General features: G+C 42.8%; 1 protein-coding gene across 2 annotated transcripts in view; it reads left to right on the top strand.

The window, feature by feature from the left end:
- Nucleotides 1-26,492, top strand: part of dennd1b (DENN/MADD domain containing 1B) — a 105,755-nt gene that overhangs the window by 39,599 nt on the left and 39,664 nt on the right. The window contains exons 4-12 of one of the 2 annotated variants that reach the window (XM_085774777.1): nt 1,477-1,526; nt 2,692-2,811; nt 8,280-8,349; nt 10,178-10,258; nt 11,610-11,669; nt 15,088-15,141; nt 15,794-15,904; nt 23,718-23,818; nt 25,985-26,030. In XM_085774777.1, coding sequence (XP_085630903.1) covers nt 1,477-1,526; nt 2,692-2,811; nt 8,280-8,349; nt 10,178-10,258; nt 11,610-11,669; nt 15,088-15,141; nt 15,794-15,904; nt 23,718-23,818; nt 25,985-26,030 — 693 coding nt within the window. The remainder of the gene's footprint in view (nt 1-1,476; nt 1,527-2,691; nt 2,812-8,279; nt 8,350-10,177; nt 10,259-11,609; nt 11,670-15,087; nt 15,142-15,793; nt 15,905-23,717; nt 23,819-25,984; nt 26,031-26,492) is intronic. The other variant, XM_085774778.1, reaches the window with a different exon arrangement.

Raw genomic sequence — 26,492 nt, 5'->3', positions numbered from 1 at the left:
CTGTTGCAATGGTAGCAAGTTTTGAGAGGGGAGGGGCATGGGGAATCAGTGACTGCTCCCCACGGCGAGGTCTTAGCAACAGTCGGCAGCAGCAGCAGCAGCAGACACCCAACCTGTCGTCCAGATCTGTCTCTGGGGGAGGGAGGGAGGGAGGGAGGGAGGGAGGGAGAGAGAGAGAGACGGTGGAGCAGCAGCAGCAGCAGCAGCATCACTCTCAACTCGGACGTCTCCAGTCAGAAAGAAGAGACAGACCTTGGGCTCAGTGGCCGAGCTTGGCAGGCGAACGAAAGAGGAAGAGAGAGAGAGAGAGAGAGAGAGAGAGGGAGAGGCCAGAGCCTGTAGCAGAGAGACACCCAGTCCCCAGGATTAGACTGTGAGTTTGGCAGAGCCTGGCCAGGACAGAGAGAGAGACAGAGAGAGAGAGGTAGCAGAAAGACAGACGGCAAAAAAAAAGAGACCTGGTGGCTGCCTGGCGTCTATTCTGGGCCAGGTTAGCAGCCAGAGAGAAGAGGAGACGGAGCGACAGACAGAGCGACAGACAGAGCGACAGACAGAGCGACAGACAGAGCGACAGACAGACAGAGCGACAGACAGACAGAGCGACAGAGCGACAGACAGACAGAGCGACAGACAGACAGACAGACAGAGCGACAGACAGACAGAGCGACAGACAGAGCGGGGACCAGTGGCTCAGTGGCTGTGGCCGGTCTGGAGCGGCTCACCCATATGGTGCTCCGCTCTGTTCCTGCTCCCTGTCTAAATCCATATGCCGCTGGTGGAAAGGTGCCCCCCCCCCCCCTGCCCCAGCTCCCCCTCCTCCCCCACCACCTCGCTTCAAGAGCATGCAGACCCTCGCCTACACCCCCCCCCCCCCCTTCAACCCACAAGGGAAGTGTTGGGAGGTAAAGCCCTGAAGGCTTGCCCCCCCCCCTTCATACCTCTTAACCCCTCAGAGCTGCTTAGCCCATTGTCACTACAATCTGCCACCATAGCCTTGGCGTTGTGTCCCCCCCCCCCCTCCCCTCTCTTTCTCTCTCTCTCCCTCTTTTTCTCTTTCTTTCTCTCTCTCCCTTCATCTTTTCATCTCCTTTTGGCACCAGATAATCGATGAACTTATTAACTGCTAATTATTCAAGCTGTGGATCGAGGATCCCTCCCCATCCTTGAAGGAAAAAAAAAAAAAAAGGGGAGACGTTCCACTCTGTTCTGCCAAATGAAGTGGTTTATATTGCCCATTCATTTGGATTAAGTGCATTTAGGCTGCAGTGTTTGGGATGTGAAGTCTTTGTCAGATTGCTATCAGCAGTGTTTAACATTAATCCTCATTTTGTTTAGCCAGTTGATAGCACCCACTTAGTGGAAGCCCAGGAGATCTTTATATTGAAATACACAGTTATTGTTTTTCTTGTGATGTGTATTGTGTGTGTGTTTCTCTAAAAGGGTGTGTGTGTGTCTCTCTCTGTTCTGGTTTCTCAGGAGGTCCTTCAGACGATACCAAAGTTCTGCTTTCCCTTTGACGTGGAAAGGTACGATTCCTCTCCTTCTCTGCTTCCGTGTTTTTTTAACACTGGCTCACTTTCTCTCTCACACACCACACCACACACACAGACACACAGACACACAGACACACACACACACACACACACACACACACACACACACACACACACACACACACACACACACACACACACTTACAGTATGAATATATGTACAGCTAGCTCTCCTTCCACTTACACAAACACATACACATTTGAAAAAGGAAATGAGATGAGGTATATTAGGTGTGTGTTGTGCATCACATGAACTTTAATTGCCCTCCCTCTTTGATATCACATCAATCTCATATCTGTCAAAGTTTAATGATAAGTGTGTTTGTGATTGGAAGTCGCATTTCTGCTCTTAAACTCTTACAGAATACATACATATCTTTTGTGCATATGTTTTAAGAAAAAAAAGAAACACAAAACAGCTGCAAAATATCCATAAAATTAAAAAAAAGATGAAGAATGCAATAAATAATATGGAGGACACATGTTAATGATGAGGTCATTAGTGACCAGCCCACTTGATATGTCATACACTGTTTACGAGTGCATGTGTGTGAAAGAATTCAGACTATAAGGAAGTGTATGCGTAACACACACACACACACTCTGTAACGCAGGTCCAGTCAGGCCACCGGCTCTCTGAAAAGTCACGGGTTCTTGTTTGCAGTATGGAAAATGACATGTTAAAATTCCCATTGTAAAGACAGAGAGAGAGGGAGAGAGAAAGAGAGAGAGGGATGGTGGAAGAGGAGGACTGAACGGTCTTTTACTGAAGCTGAGCTGCTGCCATCTAGTGGAGTAGGGATGCACTGAGTTTTGCTGGAATTTACATTGAGGTTAGAAAAGCGTTTTACAGTTTTTCAAGCAGCAGCCATACTGGAAATATGTGACATCAGATTTGGACCTTGACTAGAGATTTAGCTCATGGTGAGACTCGACTGTTAAAAAGAGTTCGTTTCTGATGTAGTTAAAGCAAAATGTGTTTCGAGATATTCTATTTTAAATTTTTACAAGATTTCCTAGATTTACATCAGCCTACTGTATTCTGTTGATTGTTAAGACTTGATGTGGTTTGGTCATTTTGTTAAACTGTGTGTTTGTGTGTGTTTTGTGTGTGTTCCTTGTGTCTGCATGGTCCCAGGGTTTCCCAGAGTCAGGTGGGGCAGAACTTCACCTTTGTGCTGACGGACATCGACAGCAAACAGAGGTTTGGTTTCTGTCGACTCACTCAAGGCTGCCGGGTCTGCATATGTCTGCTCAGGTAACACACACACACACACACACACACACACACACACACACACACACACACACACACACACACACACACACACGCTCATTCACAATCATTTAGTTTCACTGTAGTCATCATACACAGAATATTTTTCACAAGGATGACCATATTTGATGTTCATAAATGAGATAAATGCCAAAATAAAGTCATTTATATGTCCAAAATGTTATTAAGTATAAAGCTTTTTCTCATTTTACTCCCTGAATCAGAATCAAGGGAATGATTTGAAACAAGTCTTGTTCAAACACCAGTGTCTTTATTTACTCTTTCAAATAACCAAGACTTGGTCTGTCCTGCCCTTTTTGCAAATTATCTATGAATCACTGTCAGAACAAGGTTTTTTAAATATCTGCATTTATTTCTCAAGAGTGATGAAAAAAAATTAATTTACCAGATCTTAGAAGTGAAAACAGATTTTTTTAGACAACATTTTCATTCATTCTCACACTTCACACTGAGCTGCTCTATGCCAGAATAACAAATTTATATTCTCATCTGCCCACACAAATATGTTAGTGATGTGCCTATAATTATCCAAAAGTTTAGCAGTTTTTGATATTTCATAGGTGGATTTATCATATCACAGGATACATAAATGAGGACACCAAACCCAGGAAAATTGCGTTTTCTTCACGTAATTACTCTCCAACAAAAGCTATTATCCTTTAATTCCCATGTAATTGTACGTTGACACAATGTTTTTACAGATGTAATTACCTTACCATTACAAAGCAGGAGCTCTCCAGTGCTAATCTCAGTTGACAGGCTTATGCACTTTGGACCAAACTGAGGAAAAATGTACAAAATAAATCCATTTTTAATGACTGTATTAAGCAGTTTAACAAACACCAAACTGGAAAAGGAACACAAAGCCTTTTCTTCATCCCACTGTAAAGCAGCACTCCTGTAAGTGCTGCTCTCGCCTCTGTATGTGTGTGTGTGTGTGTGTGTCTGAATGTGTGTGTGTGTGTGTGTGTGTGTGGCTGTTGATGGACAGTCGTGGGTTTGTCGCTGCCCTGATGAGCTGCTGTGAAGAACAGTGTCCCTCCTCCCCACACCACCCACCCTTCCCGGCCAGCTTCCATGGCCTTTGTGTTTCTTTTCTCTCTCTCTTTCTCTCTCTCTCTTTTTCTCTCCCCCCTCTCTCTCTCTCTCCTTCTCTCTCTCTCTCTGTCTCTCTCTCTTCCTCCCTCTCTCTCTCTTTTCTCCTCGTTATTCGGCTACTGCCACGGTGCGACAGCAAAGACGCTTGGCCCATAATTATGCATGAAGCTTCGCTGCCAATTAGCAGAGGCTCCCCTGTCCCTCTCGCTGAGTTAGACATGCTAATTCATTTGACATATGATGTATAAAATTCATTATGCATTCTGAGTAGTTTGCATGGCTTACTTCGTTTATAATAAAATAACGTATAGAAAGTTTTTTTTAATTTGAAATTGTTTGTGTGCTACCCAGTTACATTTTCTTTCTTCTCTCTTCTTTATTTATTTATTTATTTGTTTTTACCCTGATCTTTATCCTCTTCTTATCTTAAATATCCCCACTGTGGAGGGAAAGAATAAGTGAATTTTTAGATATCTCATTGAAGAAATGCAAGTAATGAGTAAATTAAATGTGTTGAAGGTTCTTGGTCAAAAGTTTATTCTAATTGTTTGTAATTATTTAAGCTGCCATCATTACAACCTATTAGTTATGCAGCCCCTATATTAAAGAAATTACAACAGATTCGCTCTGCTAAAAAATAAAAAATAAAAAGCGTAACCATAGAGGGACACCAGAAATACAGAATTTGTTAGTTGTTTATCTAAAGAATTATCTGTTCAAATTTGTCCCGTTAAAAGTAACAGCACCAAGGCCCAGGCGCACTAGTTTATATAAATTTTTATCTATCATTGGCCATGGATATAAAATAAAGGTAATTAAAACAGTTTGCGTCTGTGTGATTGTTGAAGTGCTGGGACCATAAAATTGTCACCTCTGCTTACGGGAGGAAGTGCCTTAATGAGTAGGACAGTTTTATGTGTACAGCCCTTTATAGTCTCATTGCTAAAGCCATGGTCAAAAGGGCCAGGAAAAACGTCCAAGAAAAAAAAAAACACACACACACACATGCGCATACACATACACACACACACACACACACACACACACACACACACACACACACACACACACACACACACACACACACACACACACACACACACACACACAACCAGAGAATTATAACTCGCTCTATTTTACACGGTTATTCTCCTGTCTTCTTGTTGTCTCTCACACTTTGAAGGATTTTCTGTTGAACATGTGAGTAATTCAGAGATGAAAAATATGAATTTGCTCAGTTTCATTAAAAAGGGCTGAAGCTCTAGGATGCATTTTAGGGACTGCATAGCTCCTGGTTAGTGGTCACTTATTAGGTTGCCGGAGGACACTTCCTCCCCTGTACTTAACCCTTGACCCGAGAAAGTAAAGGTGTAATGAAATCTTCCACTGAGCCGTCTACAAAGTGTAAGATGACTTACGGTTACAGGTGCCTGTGCATTAAAGGGAATTTAAGACTCATCTAAGGAGCAGGAGTAAATGTCATGCTTAACACCTTATTGGTTCTTTATGGTGGCAAAAAGGGCTCCGGTATTAAGGTTTCATAAAACTGAGGTTTAAAGGCATAATGTGTGTCCGCAGTGTTTGGAGATTTACTGGATTATTTGTGTTTGTATTTCACTCTAGATTCACATCACGGATACATATACATACATATACAATGCTGATGAAAGCACTTTTTTTTTTTTAAGATTTCAGCCACATTGGTGTTTGTGTGCTCTCCAATTCATAACAGCATAATTAGAAGTTCCACTTCCATGGCCCTGTCTTCTGTTAGATATTTCTGTGCAGTTAGGTGGTCTGAGTCGAGGATGGAGAGAGTGCACACTGTGAGTGGGCCGCAGATTAACTGGTTCATTCTTTGAGTACATGGCACTTTGAGAAGACGTGTGTTTAAAATGGCAGGAGAGATTGCGGGGCCCCCACGCACTGAGCACTCCAGTGATGGATGCTCCTCTCTATCGGAGGATTTGCGAAGCACAAACAGATCTGAGCAATGAACTGTGACGAGTAGGAGTATCTCTCTAAGCTTTCCAAACTTTAACTTTGCATCAACAGAGAGAGCAGAGCGGGGGGGTGGGGGGTGGGAGTGGGGTGTGGGGGCAAAACAATACATCTTTAAGTTATATACACTCAATTGCATTTGAATAAAGAATAGAAATCCACTTCATATTGTAGGAAGACGTTAGAGGAATATTGATAATTCAGGGGTTGGCTGCCTCCAACAGTGATCATGCATTTTCCTCTAAAACAAAGGATTTACAGCACCTTGGTGCAGGAGTGTAATGACTGTGAGAACTGTGAGGCCTGACGGCTGCTCTGACAGCCAGAGTCCTATTTACATCCCCTTCAACTGTGAAAAATGAAGGATTAATGCCCAGAAGCCTGGCTTTTTAAATACGAACAGGAGTCAGATAACACAAAGGCTTTGTTCTCCCCCTTAGTGTGTATATCAGACTGGGCTATTTTGTGTAATGGTTAAATGTAAAAAAAAAAAAAAAAAGAGACCCCATATGCAGATATTTGTGTTGTATGACGTTTGATGTGGCAGAAATAGGTCTTCAGGTTGATATCCGGTCAGCATGTGAATTAACATACGCATGTTTGATTTAGCTTCTCCTGCGAGTGTGACCTGATTGCGGTAAATCTTCATGCAGACGTCAAAATATTGGCATGTTAAGAGGCTGATTGTTTCAGACTAATGGTCACTCAGCCTCTCTGATTGGTGCGCTTGGCTGCACTTCTCCGGGAACCCGGCCTGTCATTGGCCCCTTGCGGATTTAGCGATATGAAAATTTGCATTAGGTTCACTTTATTGTTTTCTTGTTGTCTGTTAATTCCAGTCTACAGAGCAGCCAGTGACCCATGCCCTGGAAACTCCTCGGTCTCCTGCTAACTGCCCGTGCAGGACTTCTGTGGCTGATAAACTCACTCACACACACACACACAAAACTCTGCCATTACAAAAGTATTATTATATAACCATGGAAATACAGATTGTAACTGCTTTTTTTATTTCAATGAAATTATAGTTTTAATGACTTGTATTTAAAACTGTGTTCACTTACTGATATCAACAAATATGCAGCAAAATCAGTGAGCAAGTCCACTTTTGATTGACTGCCTCATTTGGCCACTAATTTATTTTTCAACCCTTGCATCTCAGCAAGTTTATGAAACATTAATGGGAGTTTCTGTTTATTTCATCGCAATGCTAAGAAGTCCTTATCCAGAATCATTATTCATGCAATGTTCAAACCTGCATGTTTAAACCCCCCAAACTAAATAAAAATCCAATACCTTGATAGGACACCATGTTTTTATTATTTGATTACATAACATTAAATGAACTGAACCCTCACAGCTTTTATGCCAAAAGAAAATGTTGGCCATCTTCCACCAAGAAGAAGCAAGTCGACTTGGCCAAGAATATGTCAAGTTAGTAAAGAAAGCCATGCTGCAGATGCTTTTAGCTTATGGTGGGTGTTCTTAGTGATTAGCTTTAGCACAAACACTGCAGTATAAATTATTTTTGAGCTTGTTAATGAATTTATTTATTTTACATTAATTACATAAGGCAAAGATTATTATTTTTTTCTTGATATGTGAAGGGCATAAAAAGAAGCACAGAGAGGGGCAGGAGGAGGAGGGGTAGGGTGGGGTGGGGGGGGCAGGAGGCATCTTGGGCTGCATTTTTGTTAAGCCCGTGCATCTGGGAGCAGCATGCTTGTAAACCATAGCATCCCTCCGCATCACATGAAAGCTATGGTGTGTGTATGTGTGTGTGTGTGTGTTTTGTTGTTGTTAAAGAATCTAAAATCTATTGTGTTTTTTTTCTCCTATCCTCCCCTCCAATTGGCTGAAAGAGCAGACATGACAGGAATTCCTAGCATGCAGAGCGCCCTGGTTACGAAGAATGTCAAAATAAGGACTAGATAGCATTTACTTCTTTTTTTTTTCTTCTTTTCTTTCAGGGCAACAATGACTCTGTGGTTCAGAGCAGCTGCACCAGAGAGCACAATATATAAATATAAATATATATATGTCAGTGTTGTTTGAAGCATTAGGTCACTAACAATACCCAGCACATACATTAAGTCAAACCGTTCACACTGTCTGTCAGATAGTAAAAGTATGTATAGACATTGTGACAAAGATTGGGTAATGTCACACAGGAGGTTTTCATCTGTTGACTATGATGATGTGAAAACTGCATGACATCAAAACTACTGCTTCGATTCACCACATCCTATTTATTTTTTATTGTATATGATAATGCCAGTTTTGCTTGTACAGAGTTTGTATATCTAACTTTGTTTCTCTCTCTCTTCCAGTTATCTACCATGGTTTGAAATCTACTACAAGCTGCTAAATACACTGGCAGACTACCTAACGAAACAACAGGTAACGATCTCATTCGGATGCTGATGCGTATTAAGTGTTTTATGTACATTAAGTGCCTTACCAGGACATTTTCATGACAGTTAGACATGGCAGCATGATCTGACTGAGAAACAAGCACACAGTTTTGTGTTTTTGAAACGGTTCTGTGGTAAGATATTTTCCTCCATTCTGTTCCTCCTCTGCATGCTGCATGTTGTCTTTTGTGTGCAAGTTTTGTTCGCCGTCTTGGGCTTGACTTGGCTTCTGTTGTTAGCAGCAACAATGTTGACATTTCACAGACCAAACGCTGATCTGACACTGGAAGTTATTCCTGATGATTTACTGGAAAACAAATCGTTAAGAAAAAAAAAACACACACACACGCACGCGCACAGGCGTACACATATACATACACACAAATGCTTCTCGCATCTCACAAAAAGTCTTTTCCCCTGACTATTCACTGCATTGTACTAGCAAAGGGAGGGGAAATGTAAAATATGCAACAAACTGGGGAGATGTGCAGCGTCTAGCGCAGAGGGTGTAGGTGATGTTCCCATGTTTAGACTGAAGAGAGAGGAAGAAGGAGGGAGGAAGACAGAGCAATGGGAGAGAGAGCAGAGAGCTTTGGGACCGCTTTCAATTGTCATGTAGTCACTGCTTCCCTCAGAGACCCTCAGAGAGCGATGATCAGGACTAAGAGTGTTGCTAAAGAAGACAATCGCATAAACATACACGCACTTCTGTGACTGAAAGGAACTCAGCAGGATAATCGAATATACAGAGAGAGAAAAAGAGAGAGACAGAGACGAGCAGAATAGAGGACAGTTTGTGTGTGGGGAAAAGAGTGAAGAAGAGAAAGACAGAAAGATTGCTGGAAATCCTGGGTGACTGAAGTGTTAGTGTGCATGATTTGGTTTCTATTTACCCCGCTGTCCGTTCCAGGCGAGAGGGAGATGTTGACAGACGAGGGAAGACAGAAGAGCGATGAGGGTTTAAGGCGAAGGGTAAATGAACTGTTTCCCCAGGCCGTGTTGCTGACCATGCGTGTGAGCATTGAGCCTCTCATGACAGGAGGCTGTTCGATTGCACACACCCTAACACCCCCTCCTCCTCCCCACCCCCCCTTCTCCTTCTTCTCTTTACTGTATATTGCCGCCCATTCCTCCTCGGTTTCTTTTTCTCTCTCTAGCACGCACACACACACACACACACACACACACACACACACAAACAACATGCACATTTCCTCAAACAAGCAACAGCTCGTAGCCAAGACCAAAACAAAGTTCTCTGAGAGGGCAACAGAAGCTCAAACAAACAGTGCCCAGCCTCTGTGTTCACAGTAGTTTAGTTGAGTTGAGTTTAAATACAAGTTGCAAAGTTTCTCCGGTTCTCCAGCTAGTGGCCTGAGAGTGTAAATAACAGTCTTGTCGTGGAGCTCATAAATGCTGGAGGAATAATCTCGGGGCCTGTTCTGTGGTCAAGCGACGGCTCTCCGACGGCTTCTTAAAGCCCCCTGTCTTTAGAGCGTAGACCCCCTCGCTTAATTAATGACAGCCCGCTCTCGGCCGTAAATCAACGCCGCCGGATAATAAGCGTCTGCAGCCCTACGCTCAGCCGTCTTTTAACCTCAGCATTGCTCGTTAAACATATGTCAGTCGGATGTTTTGGAGCCCTTCAGGCCTCGCTGCAGGATTGCCCTCTGGTCTGCAGCGAGCGCCTGTCCCAACACTGTTGCTAAGATTGACACATAAGTGGTGACATCAACAACACAAGAAAAATAAAATGCATGTGTCCTATGTTTTTATGTTTCTTTCTCTTTTGTTTCTCTCCCCCCCCCCCTCAGGAAAATGACTTGAATGACATGCTGAATTCTCTCCATGATCTGCCTGTGCCAAAGCCCTTCACGCCAGTCAACCTGAGTGTGGTAGGTATAGATCTTCTATTCTTCCTTATCAGAGGCAAGACAACTTTGAGCAGAAAAAGGGAAAGAGGGAGAGAAGGCCAGGTGGGTTGCTCGCTCTAAGAGTGTGTTGTTGCAACAGGAAGGAGACTGTTGAGAAGAAGAGGAGATGATGGCTGGAATAGTTTAAAAGTAGAGCAAAAGATACTGAAGACAAAACGAGAAATCGTAAAAAAAAAAAAAAAAAAAGTGGAGACAGAAATTGAGGGATAATGAGAACTAAAACAAAATTGACACAAAGACGAGAGGAGGAGACAAAGATGGCATGAAAACAGACAAAAAGAAGAAATAGGGCAGACAGGCAGAAGCAGGGAGAGATCAACAAAGGAAAGAGGTTGAGATGGAGGAGATGGATGAGGGAGCAGCCGAGCAGACAGAAAGTGGAGGAAGAGGTTAAGACGCCGCACTAGGCAGGAGCAGAGAGACACCGAGGGCCCACCGCTGACACTCTGTTTGGAAACAAGAAGTGGCGCTAACAGGTTTTTGTGTGATAAGCTGGAGCTGGACATGTTTAAACTTGAAGGCTCCTTTCACAATTCGTCATGTCTCCCGCTTATCAAACACCAAAATGGCTTAATGATCCCAGGTCCCTCAAAGCCGGCCGGCGTTTGCGTTAACTCTGACACAATCTCTCCTTGTGTGTTTCCAGCTCGTACATAAAACACTCACTCCTGAACACTTTTGCCTACCATAAACCTGTCCTATTTAAGTAGAATTTAATGGTTTTCAATGGGGCTGGTGCACTCTCAGTGTGTTGTGCAGTAGTATCTATACGAACTCAACACCGTAATGGGATCAAAAGAGTTTCATTGTTAGCCTCTGTCTTTTTTTTCTCGTTTTTTTTTTACCAATTGAAGAAGCAACTCTGGGTCTTTTCCGTGGCATAGGTCTCTGAAAGATACGCATCTAATTACACCGATGAATATACAACATAATATGACTAATATGAGGTAATCAATAGATCTCTACGAGAGTTAACAAGGTCAGTGTAGATTCCTTGTGAATAATCCTTTCTTTGTGTCAGTATTTTTTATTTATTTATTTATTTTATCAGCTCTCGAATGCGAACTAAACCTTTTCATCTGAATCTCCGAGCTTCATTGGAAAAGAAGCCCCGGAGAACAGAGGTGATAGCTTCATCTCTTTTCTGCAGAAGCCACTGGTTTGATATTTAATTGATGAAGCAGAATTATTCCCTAAAAGAGTGGTTTTTTGTTTTATCATGGCAGCCAAGAAGAAGGATCATTGTCCCCTTTCATGTGTGAACCCTGTTTTGCTCTCTCTCTCTCTCCCTCTCCCTCTCTCATTGTGCAAGAATGAGCAGTTGTATATTGCCACTGGGCAAGTACTGCGAGATCGGCAAAGCAAGGAGCCGGTGAGTGGAGGGGAATGAGTGAACAGCAGAGTTGGGAGGAGGGAAGGAGGCTGCTGTGAAATATGAAACCGCTGCTGTACTAATCGCATGGGAGCCGCGGCTTTCCAATTTGGCCAAATAAGCTGCGCTATCTTTTTAAATATAACAAAAACAAACTATCCTGGGCCTTGGTGTATGTTTCTTCTCCTCTGGAAAACAATCAAACTTTGTAAATGATTAATGCCATTCCACTCTGCTATATTCTCTCTCTGAATATCAAAAGTTTTCACCCCCACCCCCCCTCTCTCTCTTTATGTTTAAAGCAAACGCAATTGTGCTCAAAAAATCTCCTTGATGCCTTTCCAGTTAACCCACTTTCAGTGTTTTTGTATAAACATGTGATTGAAAGAACAAGAAAAAAGGCAGATAAGCAAGCAAACAGCCAATGAAAGCCTGGGTTGGGTTGAGGAGCACGGCTTGTGATTATCACAGTGCCACGAATTTGTCGACCAACGGGGAAGGAAACGTTATTTAGCAAACAGAAGGAAAAGAAAGACGGAGATGTCGAGAGATTTAAACAGTACGGTGCACCTCACTGTTTGTGTGGCAGTTACAGGGGGAACTCTTAGCCTCTCATGTATTTCCCAGAGTCCCTGATCTTTTTACAATAATTTATTTGTTGGGTTTATTTAGCCTTTAATCATCCTGTTCCTGGTCTTCTTTGCAGTGGGTTTACGAATAAGTTTAGCAAACATGACTTTGAAACCAGGATTTTTAACAACGCTTGCTGTCTGTCCACACAATTTGATTAAAGAAAACAAAGCCAATAGAGTGTCAATTATTCAGTCTTTGTGTACTATAAAATCCACACAGCTAATCCCTGAGGTTCATTATGTATCATGTCTTGTAGTATTTCATGTTGTGATACATGTGTATTAAATGTTCTGATAGCTGCAATGCTAGCTAGCCTACCTCTGCTCCTCTGCTCCAGTGTAAACACAAGTTGAGCAATATACCTTAAGAAGAAAAATCGTCGGCAAAGCATTTTACCCAAGATACCGTTCTTGAAAAATCCTCAGAATATACAAATTAAAAGCATTAGGTACATTTTCCAGCTGCACATTACTCCAGGGCAGAAAAACCTGGTGGTTTTGCTTCCGTCTTGCTTGTGGGCAAAAAGCTCCTTGTAAATAAAACAACTGGTTGGTTCAGTTTTGACATTTTTGATCTGCCAAGAATTCGTATTTTTTAACTTAACATCAACTACGTATATTAAAACATGTATATTTAGCCTTTTGCTTCTGGAAACAAGATATAAAAGACCTTAATCTTACATTGTATGCATATTCGGGACTTTTTCTACACCTTCAGTGCACATGTTGCAGCTAAATTTAGAGGAGGACTTCACTTCATTGAAGTGTCAAAAAAACAATAGTGTGTCTGGTTTTTTTTTTGTAGATAGATTTTCACATTTGGTTAAAATATGCATAAATTATGGTTGCCCGATAACACCTACCATAAAGAACGGTGTGTGTAGGAGTTTACAAATCGAACGCTCATGAACGTATATCTTTTGGCTAGGAAATTAAGAGAAAAAAAAGGCAGCGATTTAGTGTTTGTGTTCCATGTTTATCTCCTCAGCTTCATCTGACTACAACAATGACCCTCATTTGGGAATACAATAGTTGTTTATTCATGTTAATTTCTTTTTCAATTTTCACAATTAATATATGCACTTAGGAAGTGAAATATTTAGGTTGTTTTACATTAAACTAAATGATCCAAAGTCAACAACAGACAAAGCACTTGTACTGTATGTTTATTTCTTTTTAATTATCTCAATTAGTGATTCATTTGCTCACTTAAGGTTAATTACCATTCGCCTTTTCATTGGTGACAATGGGATTTATAGCAATTGGGAAAAAGTTCCCACCACTGGATGACTGATTAATATAACATTGTTAGGCACCAGAACAGTACTGATCAGATCAAAAGCATCTTTTGTAGTAATTTACACACATCAGTCGTGACAAGTGTAGACCCAGCTGTTCAAAATGGCACAGAATAAAATACAACTTTTTGAATCTGTATCATGTTGCACGAAAACAAACTGTTGTTACTTTTCTCAGGACAATAAGATGATCTATTTTCTTTTTAAAGCTTTGGTTATTTTCTCTCTGGCTGTGATGGGTGGGGCTTTCTCTCTCCTCTTGTGGTCTTGTGTCTCTATAATCAGAGACATCTTTCTCTCTTGGTGATGATACTTTTGATAGGGTGGCTGGTTAACAATAGGTCTCAATATTTGCATGTTCTTACTGTAATAATTTGTGATGTCAAATGTTGTTTGTGATGTACAATATAACTGCCACATTGTTCTCTATCGAACAATGTTATTGAGCTTGCATTTGAAATGTGTTTTCAAATAGTTGTGTTTTTCTATTTAGTGCATACTGGCCGAAGAGTTTGCCACAGAAGTGCAGATATACAGTTGGGGGGAAAAAAGTGTTTCCTTTTCAGTCTTAGGTCATGAGTACAGCACCTTTTTACAACCACCTTTCTGGTGCCAGATATAATTCTTCCTCCCGAAGGGGCCACAAATGAAATGAAGTCTCTAATATTAGAGCAAGCACAGACTGTGGGTGTGAGCCTGACATTATTAGTCCAACAGTCCGCAAAACAAGTCAGTATTTGTCACAAGTGTGGACCCTGTGCAGATGAATAAATTGTAATATCTTACTTTAAATACTGTGTTTGCAGTGTGAGAGAATTTACTCTACACACACTACAGTGGATCCAAGAGAAGACCTGCAACAGATGGTCGAGTGAAGGCCCAGAAAAACACAGGTGTACTAAGGATACAGGAGCGAGAGTGTGTGTTTATGTGTGTGTGTGTGTGTGAGAGAGACGGAGACACGATGGTGTGTTTCAGTTGGTGGTTTGTCTACCTGTCTCCAAACAGCACCTCTCTCAGGCCCCTTTGATCTGAACACTGAACCTGCCCTGCTCTCCCAAAGTGAGACAGGCAGCCCTGTGATCCTCTAAACAACCTGTGTGTGCATGCCTGAGTGTGTGTCTGTGTGGATGCACACGTGCACAGTTAGTGCACGTATACTTTTGTCTGTGTCTTGGTGCTCCACAAGCCTTTTTAATGCTTAAATAAAGACTCCAGTTTTCCACCGGAGACATCACCCCAGTCTGTGTCTATTGGGAGCTGAGCTGCTATTGAGCTTTCTCTGTTCTGTAGGCCTGATAAAAGCATTGCCACAGTTCAGACACCAGCTCAGCAATTCATATAGACAGAGCTGAAGATGAGCCATAAATCATAGAACAAAGTGAACGGCCTTTCCCCCCCCTCTTCGCCTTATTCTCTTCTGTGTGAGTGGTATGCTTCACTTGTGACCTTCCCTCTTCTTTCTCCCGCATGTTTGTGTTTTCGCAGCACTCCTACTTCATCGCCCCGGATATCAATGGACTGCCAACTATCCCTGAGAGTGTAAGTATTCATGGAAAAAGAAAAAGAAGAGAGACAGAAAGAGACAAAGAGAGATCCCTCTCCTCTAGAAATCTCTGCCTCTAATCGTTTTTAATCAGATACACTTGTCACCTTTTGAAATTATTGCATCATCCCCTTGTTTCAGTTTGATCTCCTGTGGTGCTTGTACTTTTAATGTCGAAGTTCAGTGATCACCATGGGTATTTTGAGGATTCAAACTGAACACATGTTCTTTGTTGAGTATTTAAATCGTAGCTCGTATCATCCCAAGCCTTCCCAAGTCTTCGTAGCTCGTGTCATCTTTTTACGCTTTACGGCGAGTGACACCAGAGGAAAACAGTAACCAAGCCTGGCAGTTCTAAGCAGCAATGATTGATACGGTGTCAGTTTTCTAAACATGACTATAACATGTGGATGGAAGGGATAAATGTCATTTAAATATGAACTTCTTGTCCACTTACTTTTTTTTTTTTTTTACCGTGCAGCAATATGTGCCGAGGGAGAAGTCCAAGTCCTTTTCCCAGCCAGCACTGCTTGTCTCTCGTTATGGCACACTGTGGCACTCTCGCCGTCTGTAGCACTGACACTTTACTGCAAGCAAAGACAGTTTATTATGTACCTGCAATATCCTTCTGTTCCTGTCTATCTCCAGAGGAACCTGACAGAGTACTTTGTGGCTGTGGACGTCAACAACATGCTCCAGCTCTACGCCAGTATGCTGCACGAACGGCGCATCATCATTACCTCAAGCAAGCTTAGCACTGTGAGTCCATTCTCTCCGCCGCAGTCACCTATCAGCTCTGCCCTGTCACACACAAGAGGGAAAATGGGTTAGAAAACAGTTAAAACATCCCAACTACTTGAAGGATGACTAATGTCAAAACATTGTTGGTGTAAGTTTCCTAACACTTTTCATTCAAGTTTAGATGAAGCTTTCAGTCACGAAATGTTACAGTATGCTTTGTGTTCTCCGTTTGCCACGTTCGATGCTGTGGATTAGTTGCACGCTACCCAAAGAGAAAGTCATAATATGAGAAAATGTTGCTAATTTACAGTCAGAGAGTCACAGTTGCGATCTTTTGGCTTCATGTCAAATCCAGAGATCGAAGTGCTCTGCCAAAAAAAGTCTATAGCTCAAATGTTGGGACTGTTTCCTAGATTGAACACGATACTCTTCATCAATATTCCAGCAGGATATCAAAACCCTAAGTAGCACGATGAGAATATTTATCTGACATGGCGATGCTACTTGTACAGAAGAGAGTTGAACTGATCTGTCGCCACCAGCACCACAACCCCACCCCTCCTCCTCCTCCTCCTCTCCCCACGCTGGCATCCTGCAGTCAAGACAGCCGCGCTGTCTTCGCCGAGCTCTGACAAGCTGTGAAATCCACACTGAAGCCTGGATTATATTTGACTGTTTGTCTTGTAACCGCAACATATTAATGGCCACAAAGCCTTAAATTATCCGTTATTACGTGTCTTAGCTCGTTCACATAATTTAAAGTCACTTCTGTCTGCATGAGGGAGGAAATCGCTCTGTCTCTCTCCCCTCTTCCTCCCTCTGTTCCTCATCCCCCCCTCCTCCCCTGTTATCTTTGAGACTGATGAGGCACAGCCAAATGTTTATGACAGATGAGATGGAAGAGGGAAGTGATGTCATCCAAGCCCTATCTGTATCTGTAGTGAAGCCCGTCCTGCCTCTGTATCTACAAGGCTGCACAACACTGAGCAGCCGGAGGGGCCCGTGGTGGTGATGGGTTCTGGAGGGGTAGTGGTGGTGGGGGGGGGGGTTGTACCAAGGTATCCCATAGGAGCTATAATCAGCATGAGCTGTAAAAAAAAATTACCCAGCCCTCAGAGAGTTTCACCTGTCTCCCCTCAGCTTTTCAGACCAGCAGCACCTCCACTCGGGGTAGAGGCAGCACACTGTGCTGTGACACGAGGGTTACACGATGTAAATTATCAGACTCAAGGGTGAAGGTGTTTTTCTTTTTAGAAAGGGAAGAGGGGGGCGGAGGTGATTTTGTCTGTGATTTACAGTTTTCTGCGGCTCGGAGACAAATCTTGCCTTGTTTTTTTAACAAATATATGCCGACAGGATATTTTAAGAGCTTCCACGTCAGACCTTTACCTCTGTAAGCCTTTTATCCTCTGCAATCCTTCATCCACTCATCTGTCTATCCATCCATCTTCCTCGGGGAGAGGTGTTTTGGTTTGGTAGCGATATATGTCAGGCACTGTAGTACAAAGGTATTTTCACATCTCCACTGGGATTACTAGCGGGCCTGGTGTTATTACTGCTCCTGTGATGCGTTATTTTTCGCTGTTGGATTCGAGTGACCTCTTAGTTCAAGTGGAAATGGCTGCCATGATTCTTGAAGCCGGCTATGTATATGTGCTTAACTGAAAAGAGAGCAGCTCATTATCCACACCACTGTCTTGTGATCAAATATCATAAAGGAATGCGAAATATATAATTAACGTCAGAGTTTGTCATAATGTTTGCTAAAGTGAGTGTTAGCAGTCGCTGGATAGACAGGTAATATTTCTATAGTTTGCCTGCCACAGATAGAGGATGTATGAGAAAAGGTATTGTTAGTAACATCGTTAGTACCATCCAGCTGCTTTTCACCACCTCCGCCTGTCCAGCCTCTCAGCCAAGCAGAGAGAAACAGAGAAAGGAAAGAGCAGAGAGAGAAAGAGAGAGACAGTGAAACACACACACATAACACACATACACATAGATATACTGCATTTATTCTGCCTGCTCTAGGTGCTGCCTGTGTTAAAGCCCCCGGTGAACCCACTGTGTCAGTCTGTCGGTACATGGCCGGCGCGTCTCGCGAGCAGCCAACAGCAAAGGAATAAATCATGATCTTACAACAATGCGTCAGTTGACTTATTGCTGTTTCGTGACCAGAGGTGAATGGTACCACTGTTTTAAAAGAAGGGCCGGTCGGTCGGCGGTGGCGCAGGGGGCGGGAGCCAGCCGAGCGTGCAGCCTTGTCACAGGGCCGTATAATAGGGCTGCATCGGCCCTTCCTCTAACTAGTCAGTTGGGAGGCCCCCCACCCCACCCCCACCCCCACCACCACCAATCGCCCCACCGCCCTCCATGTCTTTCATCTGCCGAGGCCCCCCAGCTCTCGAGCCCAGCCTCTGCCCTGCCCAAACTCACACAGCTCGGCCCCGGCACCAGCTGACAGCAGCGCTCTCATCAGCCTGTCAGGCCTATGCTAACAAGGAGCTATCCATCCACCGTGCCCTAGAGTGCCAGCTGTCTCTCTGTTTCCTGCCTTTTCCTCTGTTGTTCCTCTGCCTCTCTTTCCCCCGACTTCTTCTCTCTATTTCTCTCTGTCTTAGTTATTCCTGCTCGCTGACATATTATTTTTCTGTCCATCTGTCTCTCACTCACTCTGCACTCTGCACCTCTCTTTCTCTTTCTCTCTCTCCCTGCCTTTACCTCCTTCTTCCTGGGTGTCTTAATGTGTCTCTCTGTTGTTGGGCATCCACAGAACATCGGGACACCCCCCCCTCCTCTCTCCTCCTCCTCCTCCTCCTCTTCCTCCCCTCTTTCCCCCCCTCAATAGACTCATCTCAGCCCCATGCCATGTGTCTGACTTAACGTTTGTGTTGTGCCACCGTGGCCGTGTATGTGCACATGCGCATGTTGTGGGTGTTCGTGTGTCTTTTTTTGTTGTTATTTTTTGCATGCATCTGTTTGTGCGTGTCTCGTGCGCTCACAGGTGTTGGTGCCTTATGCCGTTATGTCTTTCTGTGAAAGAGTCGGCGACTCTGTGTGCATGCGTGGGAGGCCTGGCGTTAGCTGTTACCCTGGGTTGTCCTCTGTGCCCCGTCTCTCCACCTACTTGTTTGTGGCACACCTGCATTGCGCCGGGCCTGACATCGGTGTTTGTCAACAGAGGGAAAAGCAGAGCGCAGGTAATTGGCGACTTATTCGGCGCAGGGGAGGGAGAGGGAAAGGCTAACTCGGCGGTAAACAAACAGGAGGAATGAGGGAGCGGTGGCGACGGGCAGAAGGACGGCAGGAGGAGAGAGGGGAGGCGAAGAGAAAACAGAATAAGAAATGAAGGATTGGGATGAAAACGAGACCAGTGAACGAGAATTTGGAGAGTGTGCAAGGGACGGAGTTGGGAGGAAAGGCTTGTGGAGGGGAAATGAGTGTTTGAGTCTGGTGTGAGGAGGTCAAGAACAACTCTGCTGATACCATTCCTCCTGTCAAATCGAATTCTGTTGCCTACAGCAGCGGCTATTTGTCTCGCACTCCGCTCTCACTTGTCAGATAACACATGTAAAAAAGTTTCTACATCTGAGAAGAAACTGCCGGCAGAGGGAATAAATGCAGGTTATATTCTCTCTCTCTCTGTCTTTATGTAAAACGTATGTAAAATAATAAGTGAAAGTGGTGTGTGAAGGCCCCAACAGTAGCTGTTGCTCTTTTCTGTCTGGCGTTTCACTTCAACATGTCCAGTTGCTCAGGTAAAAAGGAAAGAGTCAGTGGGTGGAAACACACTGCTCGCTGACAGAGTCTGCAGAGCTCTTAATAGTCGCAATGTTGAGAAGATCTGAGGTGTGTGGCAGGTCTGGTGCTTTAAGAAAACGTCATTGTTGTACTGTAAGGCCGTGCTGTCATTCAGAAACGTAGAAGGACAAGCTCATCTGAATATGGAGATCAGTTTGGTGGCTGCCCACATACTGTATAATTAGAACTGTTTTAACTTTCTGTCATAATTTGGTCAAATTACTTGTACAAAAATCAAATTAGCTGTATTCCTGCTTAATATTCATCTTCCAAATGTTTAACTCACTGTGTAAAAGTGATACAGTTAGGTACTCTTTCAAACAAGTGTGCAAACTGAAAACAGTGTGCTGTCGGAGGCCATTATTATCCCACAATGCAATGCACAAAGGAAACGGAGTAGCTGCTCACAGCTGGAAAATATTAAACTAAATTGTAAATGGTGGGAAAAAGAGTTTAGTGAACACAGGAGAGAAAACGAAGGAGAAGAAACTAAGTCTGAAATCTGTGGAGAAGCGTTTTAATGTGTCTTTGACTGACATCCAACAGTTTATATACAATATGTATACTAACTGCAAGAGCAATAAGAAACAGACATTGAATATGCAGCACACACTGTGTACTGTTGGTGTGTTGTCTGTAATTGAAACACAACCTCTGACTCACACTCAGACCACGTTATTGACAAACCTGGTGTGTGACCTCTGAGCTGAGCTTTATTTCTACCTACTTGCAATGCAGATTTTATTTTCTCTTTACTTCTTCCTTCTTCTCCCACTTTGACCTCCTCCTCTTCATCTCTTGAAGCCTCTCCATCTTTCTCTCTCCGTCTCTTCTTCCTTTAGTGGCGTTGAATGGATCTGGGAAAACCAGTGTTAGTATATGGACACTTTCTGTCTCAGATACGGCGCGCTAAGAAAGCTCTCAGGGCAGAACCAAAGACCTTGACTGTTTTTTGAAGCAGGCTGTCGCTGTATAATCGGTTAGCTTCTCTCAGAGGAAGGGGCAACACACACACGCACACACACACACACACACCCACGCACACACGCCCAGTGTGAGAGGCAGGCAGCCCCTCATTACCAGGCAGAGCCCTGGTCCCCGAGGACTGGACCCAGCACCTAATCCTGTATTTGTTCTTGGGGACTGTATCTGTGATTCTCCATTGAATGGAATATTAAGCACCCAGGTCTTTTGTGGAGCGTGTAAGCCATTTGGCTCCACTCATCTATTATTTATCAGCCTGGCAAATATTTTATCAGCCTTAGCCTCTCATGACCCACTCTCATGTGAAGCCCCCCTCTAAATGAAGAAAAAAAAGAGGAGTACAATTTCTCTTTTTTCCAATTTATCTTCCTTTTTACTTTTTGCCTCATTCGTTCTAAAGCCTTAACAAGGACACAGGGATTTGTATTAAGCTGAATTAGAGAAGCAAATATGTGAACTATTCCTCTGCAGTTCCCTCCAAGTTACCTTATCTCAGGCACACTGCCACTTCCATCGCTTTGGAGATAGGAAATAAAAGAAAACAGAAATCTAGATTTGCTTTATAAATCATTATCTTAGTTTCAGTATGCCCCCCCCCCTCCTCCCTCCCTCTCGGCCAACTCCCTGAAGCCAGCCACCCAGCCTGAGAAGAAGAGAAACAGAGAGACTCCTGTTTTCCCTTTCAACCTGAGAGTAAATCATGCCAGTTGGGGGACTCACCTTGAGGCCTGGTGGAGATAATTGGAGTTGGTTAGCGAGGTGTTCTGTGCCATTACCTCCTGGTACCAGAGAATGGCTGGGGCTTGTCTCACACTCCCAGAGGAGGAATACACTCGCCTGTTGGCTCTCCACTGTGTGTGTGTGTGTGTGTGTGCATGCACGTGCGTGATGTGTGTACGTATGTGTGTATGTATACCCAGAGCCGCTTTTCTGACCTCTCTTCATCACAATTTAATGGCCTGTTACCGTCACTGCTTTGGAAAAGGGGAGAGAAGGGTGTGTTGGTTTTGATAGTAGCTCTTCCACCAAGTGCTTCACTTTCACACATTAATATTCATAGCATTGATTTATTTTCAGAATTAACAATAAAAACAAACTGTTTGCCAGGGAATTAATCCTGACAGGAGCGTGGCATTGTTGTGTTTTATTTGAAGACGGCAGGCAGTGTAAATATGCATATGCAGATACACAGAGCAAGACACCAATTAAATGTTGATTAAGTCCTAACTATTGTGGGACTGGGTGTATGAGAGATTGCACTGAGACAATAAAAAAAAGAAAAGAAAAGATCTTTGCTTTTTTTTTCTGGCCGATATGAAAAATGGATGCAGTTAAACATGCAGGGAGGGAGGCACATGGACACATACAAATACACACACACACACACGCTCTTAGACTTTTTTTGTCGTGAGCCTTTCAGATGTCCAGGCTTGATGTTTGGGTGGATTGCGAAGGGGGTGGGGCTCTCGCTTTTTCTTTTTCTCTGGCAGTGGTTTTCAGCCGCCAAACTCGCCCACTTTTGGCCGGTCAATTGTGACACTGTGTGTGTCAGCGAGCAGGGGGTCTCCTGGTAGTTGCGCTTGTGTGTGTGATAGTGTGTGTCCGCTTCACACATTGACTGTGAAGCTGCAGCAGTATAACAGCGGCTGCTGCTCCGGGGTCCCGGCGGTATTGGCCTAGCCCGCAGTCTCTCTTGGCTAACTCATGTTTCATTCTTTGGCAATTTGCCCTAATGAAGTCCCGCAGGAGCCCCTCAGACCTCTGTTCTCTTTCCATATTTAATCATGTTATTTTAATCTGGGGGATGAGCTAAAGCCTCTTTCTCCTGCCTTGTCTGTGTGTGTGTGCGCGTGTGTGTGTTGCAGGTCATTACTATAGCTGGGTTTTCATGAGATGGGATGTCAAGAGGGGGATGCTTTGCTTTAAGACACTGTGAGACAATGACTTTAATTTTATGTGTAATGCTGGGTTTGACAATGTAGAGAGCTTCTTTGAAAGGGAACGTCATCTTCATGTGATTGCTTCTCATTATTTGTTAAAAAAAAAGAGGTTAATTATTCCATATTTTCTCTTTAATTTCCTAGTCATAGTAGTTGGGGTAATTTTGATTTTTATGGTTACTGTCAGCACTGTTTTGGGCTGCCTTTGTTGCTTTTGTGCAGGTCGCAGCACAATTCTTACTTTGACGTTGAATGGAAAAGCAGTTAATTATGAACACGATGGTATTTGGGCTCAAACGGGGCAAGAATCGCCACTTTAGATCATTTTTAAATTCAGATCAGCATGTGCAATAGTGGTGATGTTATTGCAGCGATGACACACCACAACTGAATCCATATATGTAGAGGAAACACTGGTTCCATGTTCTCTCTGTGTGTAAAAGGAGTTGTCAGTCTTTTCTATACTTTTCTCTTCACCTCTTCATCGATCTTCCTCTCCTCCGCTGTGTTTCTGTCACGAGGTTAAAGACGGGCTCCTGTCGGCTGGTTGATCTCCAGCTCTCAGTCTCAGTTCTTCTCTTTCCTCCCCAACAATAGCTCGCAGGTCGTGTGTTCATCACCATCACAGCAGCACCAGGCACGTCAGTGTACCGTGTGTTTTCTGAGGGCTGTTCGTCAGTGAGCAGGGTTAAAGGCTCGCAACATGCTTGTCAGTGATAACTCAATGGAATCAAAGTACATCAGTGCATCAGTAAAAGGCATCACAACATCAACCAGCTTGATCAGACATGTGAACTTGTTTTTTTGTTTTGTTTTTAAAAAAAAGCTGGATATTAAACCGGATATTGTTTGGATGGAAGAAGAGCTGTTCTTCTCTATAGATCTTGGCAGTGTAAAGGTCTTATTAAATACGTTGTAGAAATGCAATAGAAGCAAGAGAAGAAGGAATAACGGTATATTTGATGCAAATTTATTTTATTCTTTCCTCAGTTTTCCAGAGTTCTTAGGAGTGAAATCAATCAAGTACAGAAGCACCGAAGGGTGTTTTTGTTGTCGTGGAAAGTTGTGTGCTGACTTTGTCGTCTTGTCTGGTTCTTTTTCTCTAGTTAACTGCATGTGTCCACGGTGCAGCTGCTTTGCTCTTTCCCATGTACTGGCAGCACATCTTCATCCCTGTGCTGCCCCCGCATCTTCTGGACTATTGCTGGTAAGGCTGACCACCTGTGAAGGAAACACACACACACACATGCACAGAAACAATGAGGATCATCATAACAAATGTATACACCTTTCTTTCTCTCTTCTTTTCCTCCATATATCTGTCATTTTCCAGCCACCTTCCAACACTCATGCACCGAGCTCTACCGCTAAAGCCCTCGGTGTAATATTGCAGATGCACATGTTCACACGTTCTCCCACCCGTTCTTGGAGTCGTTCTCACGATTGCTCTCGTCGGTACGCCTTCTCCTGCGCGGCCCCCTCAACATAATGAACAGCCCAGATCACCTTGCTCCATATTTCATGCCAGTGCTAGCTCCACGCTCTCATCATCGTAGCCCTCTCAGGGGTTCATTACCACCCATCCAACGCAAATCCTACAAATCTGAATGGACTTGATTGAAACTGAATGGAGAGCAGAAGTAACAGCTCATCTGCGAACCTCTGTGCGTTCAGGTCAACTTCAGATCTGTACATGTTAAAAGAAAGCACAGAGTGGAGAAGTCGGCTCGTGTAAAAGGAGCTGTGTTTTTTTTTTTTTCTTTTTGTGGTTGAATCAGTGATGATAGCTTGTACAGTACAGGGCCTACACCATGAGGGACACATCAGCTTTGAGAAGCTATTCATCACTGACAGTAAAATGTGATTTTCAACACTCTGTGAAGCCTCATCGTTATCTTATTCAATCACAGGAGTGTTCCCCAAGCACTGATTGGATAACTAAATAATATTACATGCTCTGTGTGTGTATATGTAAAATACATCAGTCTTTCTGCGGGTCTGTACTGTATAAGCGCATGTGTCTCGGTGTAAATGTTCATGAAAGTCAGTAATGTAAACAGAGACAACAGCGGCTACAGTACAGTGAGTGCCTGCTGTTTGTTTTGCCGTTGCTGTAAGTTGATTACAAGCCTGTGGCCTCTGAATCACTCAGGCCAGGAATACATTGACCCAAAGCGATTGGATTATTGCTGCCTCTGTAAACCTCATCATAAAAATGGTTTCTATTATTTGACTGTTTTTGTTGATTTTATTCATCTCGGTGGATGGGAATCATACTCTATGATTCAACTTTTCCTCGCCACTAATGTTCAGTATGAAGATGAATATAAATCACACGATAATAACCATGCAAAGTATATATTTTTTAGCATTAAATGAAAACTTTTGACACTCTTACCCTTTACTTTTCTCTTTAGCGTTCCAAGTCTTTTCTATACTTCCTGAATCTACCATTTTGTTAAGAGAAAAGCACCATTAAATATCTTGCAAGTGCAGTTATTGCCATTGATAATATTATATACTGTAAATCATTAGAAAGTTGTAGTTATAACAGTTATTATTTTTTCTGTAAGGCAAATATATGTTACAGTTTTAGATTAGTCAAAATGGACAAAACCATTTGGAAACCCATCCAGTGTCTGAAAAATCAAAACTACTTGTTAGTAGCACAGTGAAGCAGAAATGCGTTAGTTCTTTTGAACCAGGCAACTTTTCTCTTTAAAAACAAGTTCAGTGACACCTTACTGTATGTGTTGGGTTTGTCCTCCTATATACTATATACACACCAGTTAAATTAATGTTGTTTCAGCCGGTTTGAGAGTCATGGTGGTTGTTGAGGAAATAATACGTAAATATGATTTGGTTAAAACAGCATGTGGAGGGTGGTCAGTTTTGTTGCCCATGTGCAACTGAATTAAAATATACAGTTTTGATTGTTTTCAACTGTAGTACGATACTCCTCCTTTAATTTCCTACAATGATGAAAGAGATTTTACTTTTACAAATAATAGCAATACAAAATTTGGTGTTTGATTTACCTGTTTAATTTTTTAGTTATCTTTTTCAAATGAATAATTCAGGCTGTAACATGTTAATCACAGATGCCATCACAAGCGATATCACAGTCAGGTCATGTTGTGACTAGCTAAAGAACAATTAAAAATCAGAACAGTGATTTAATGTATGTCTGCAGACTAATCTGTTAATGAAAGACTACCCACAACATCAAAGATTTTATTTTTTCAGATGTGTGCGTGTGTGTGTGTGTGAAATGTGCTGTGCTCGTGCAGCTTCCATAAAACATTTCTTTACTGCATGTAGCCATCTGATATTGATATTGCTCACAGCTTTGTTTCCCTCTTTCCATCCACAGTGCCCCCATGCCATACTTTGTGGGAGTTCATCTTAGCCTGTTGGAGGTACGTTCGTTAATCTGTGGGGATGTGTATGTATGCATATGAATGTGCATGTATACATTTGCATCATTATTCTCTATACAGTACATACATGTGCATAATTATACAAGCTGTTTTGTAAATTGATTTATGTGTGTACATCTACAGTTGAATTATGATGTTTCCTAATTTTTAATAAACTTCAGGGTCCTGGTCAGTGGATCTTTCTTTAAGAAAAATAAACATTTAGGTAATATCTTTTTGTAAATATACTGCTTATAGCAATGCTGCTCCGGGTGAAATGTGCTCTTAATTGTGGTGTGAAATATTTAAAATTTCTGTAAAGCAGTTTTGTGGCACCTCCAACACATTGAATCAAAAAAAAACAAAAAAACTGACAGGATATGTTTTTTCCTCTGTATCTCTCTCTCTCTCTCTCTCTCTCTCTCTCTCTCTCTCTCTTGCTTGTGTGCATTCTTAACCACA

This window comes from Trachurus japonicus, chromosome 4, assembly GCF_045865225.1.
Source record: "Trachurus japonicus isolate A0001 chromosome 4, Traja_1.0".
Taxonomy (NCBI): Eukaryota; Metazoa; Chordata; class Actinopteri; order Carangiformes; family Carangidae; genus Trachurus; species Trachurus japonicus.
Note: the sequence above shows the minus strand (reverse complement) of the source record. Positions and strands in the feature narration are given on the sequence as shown.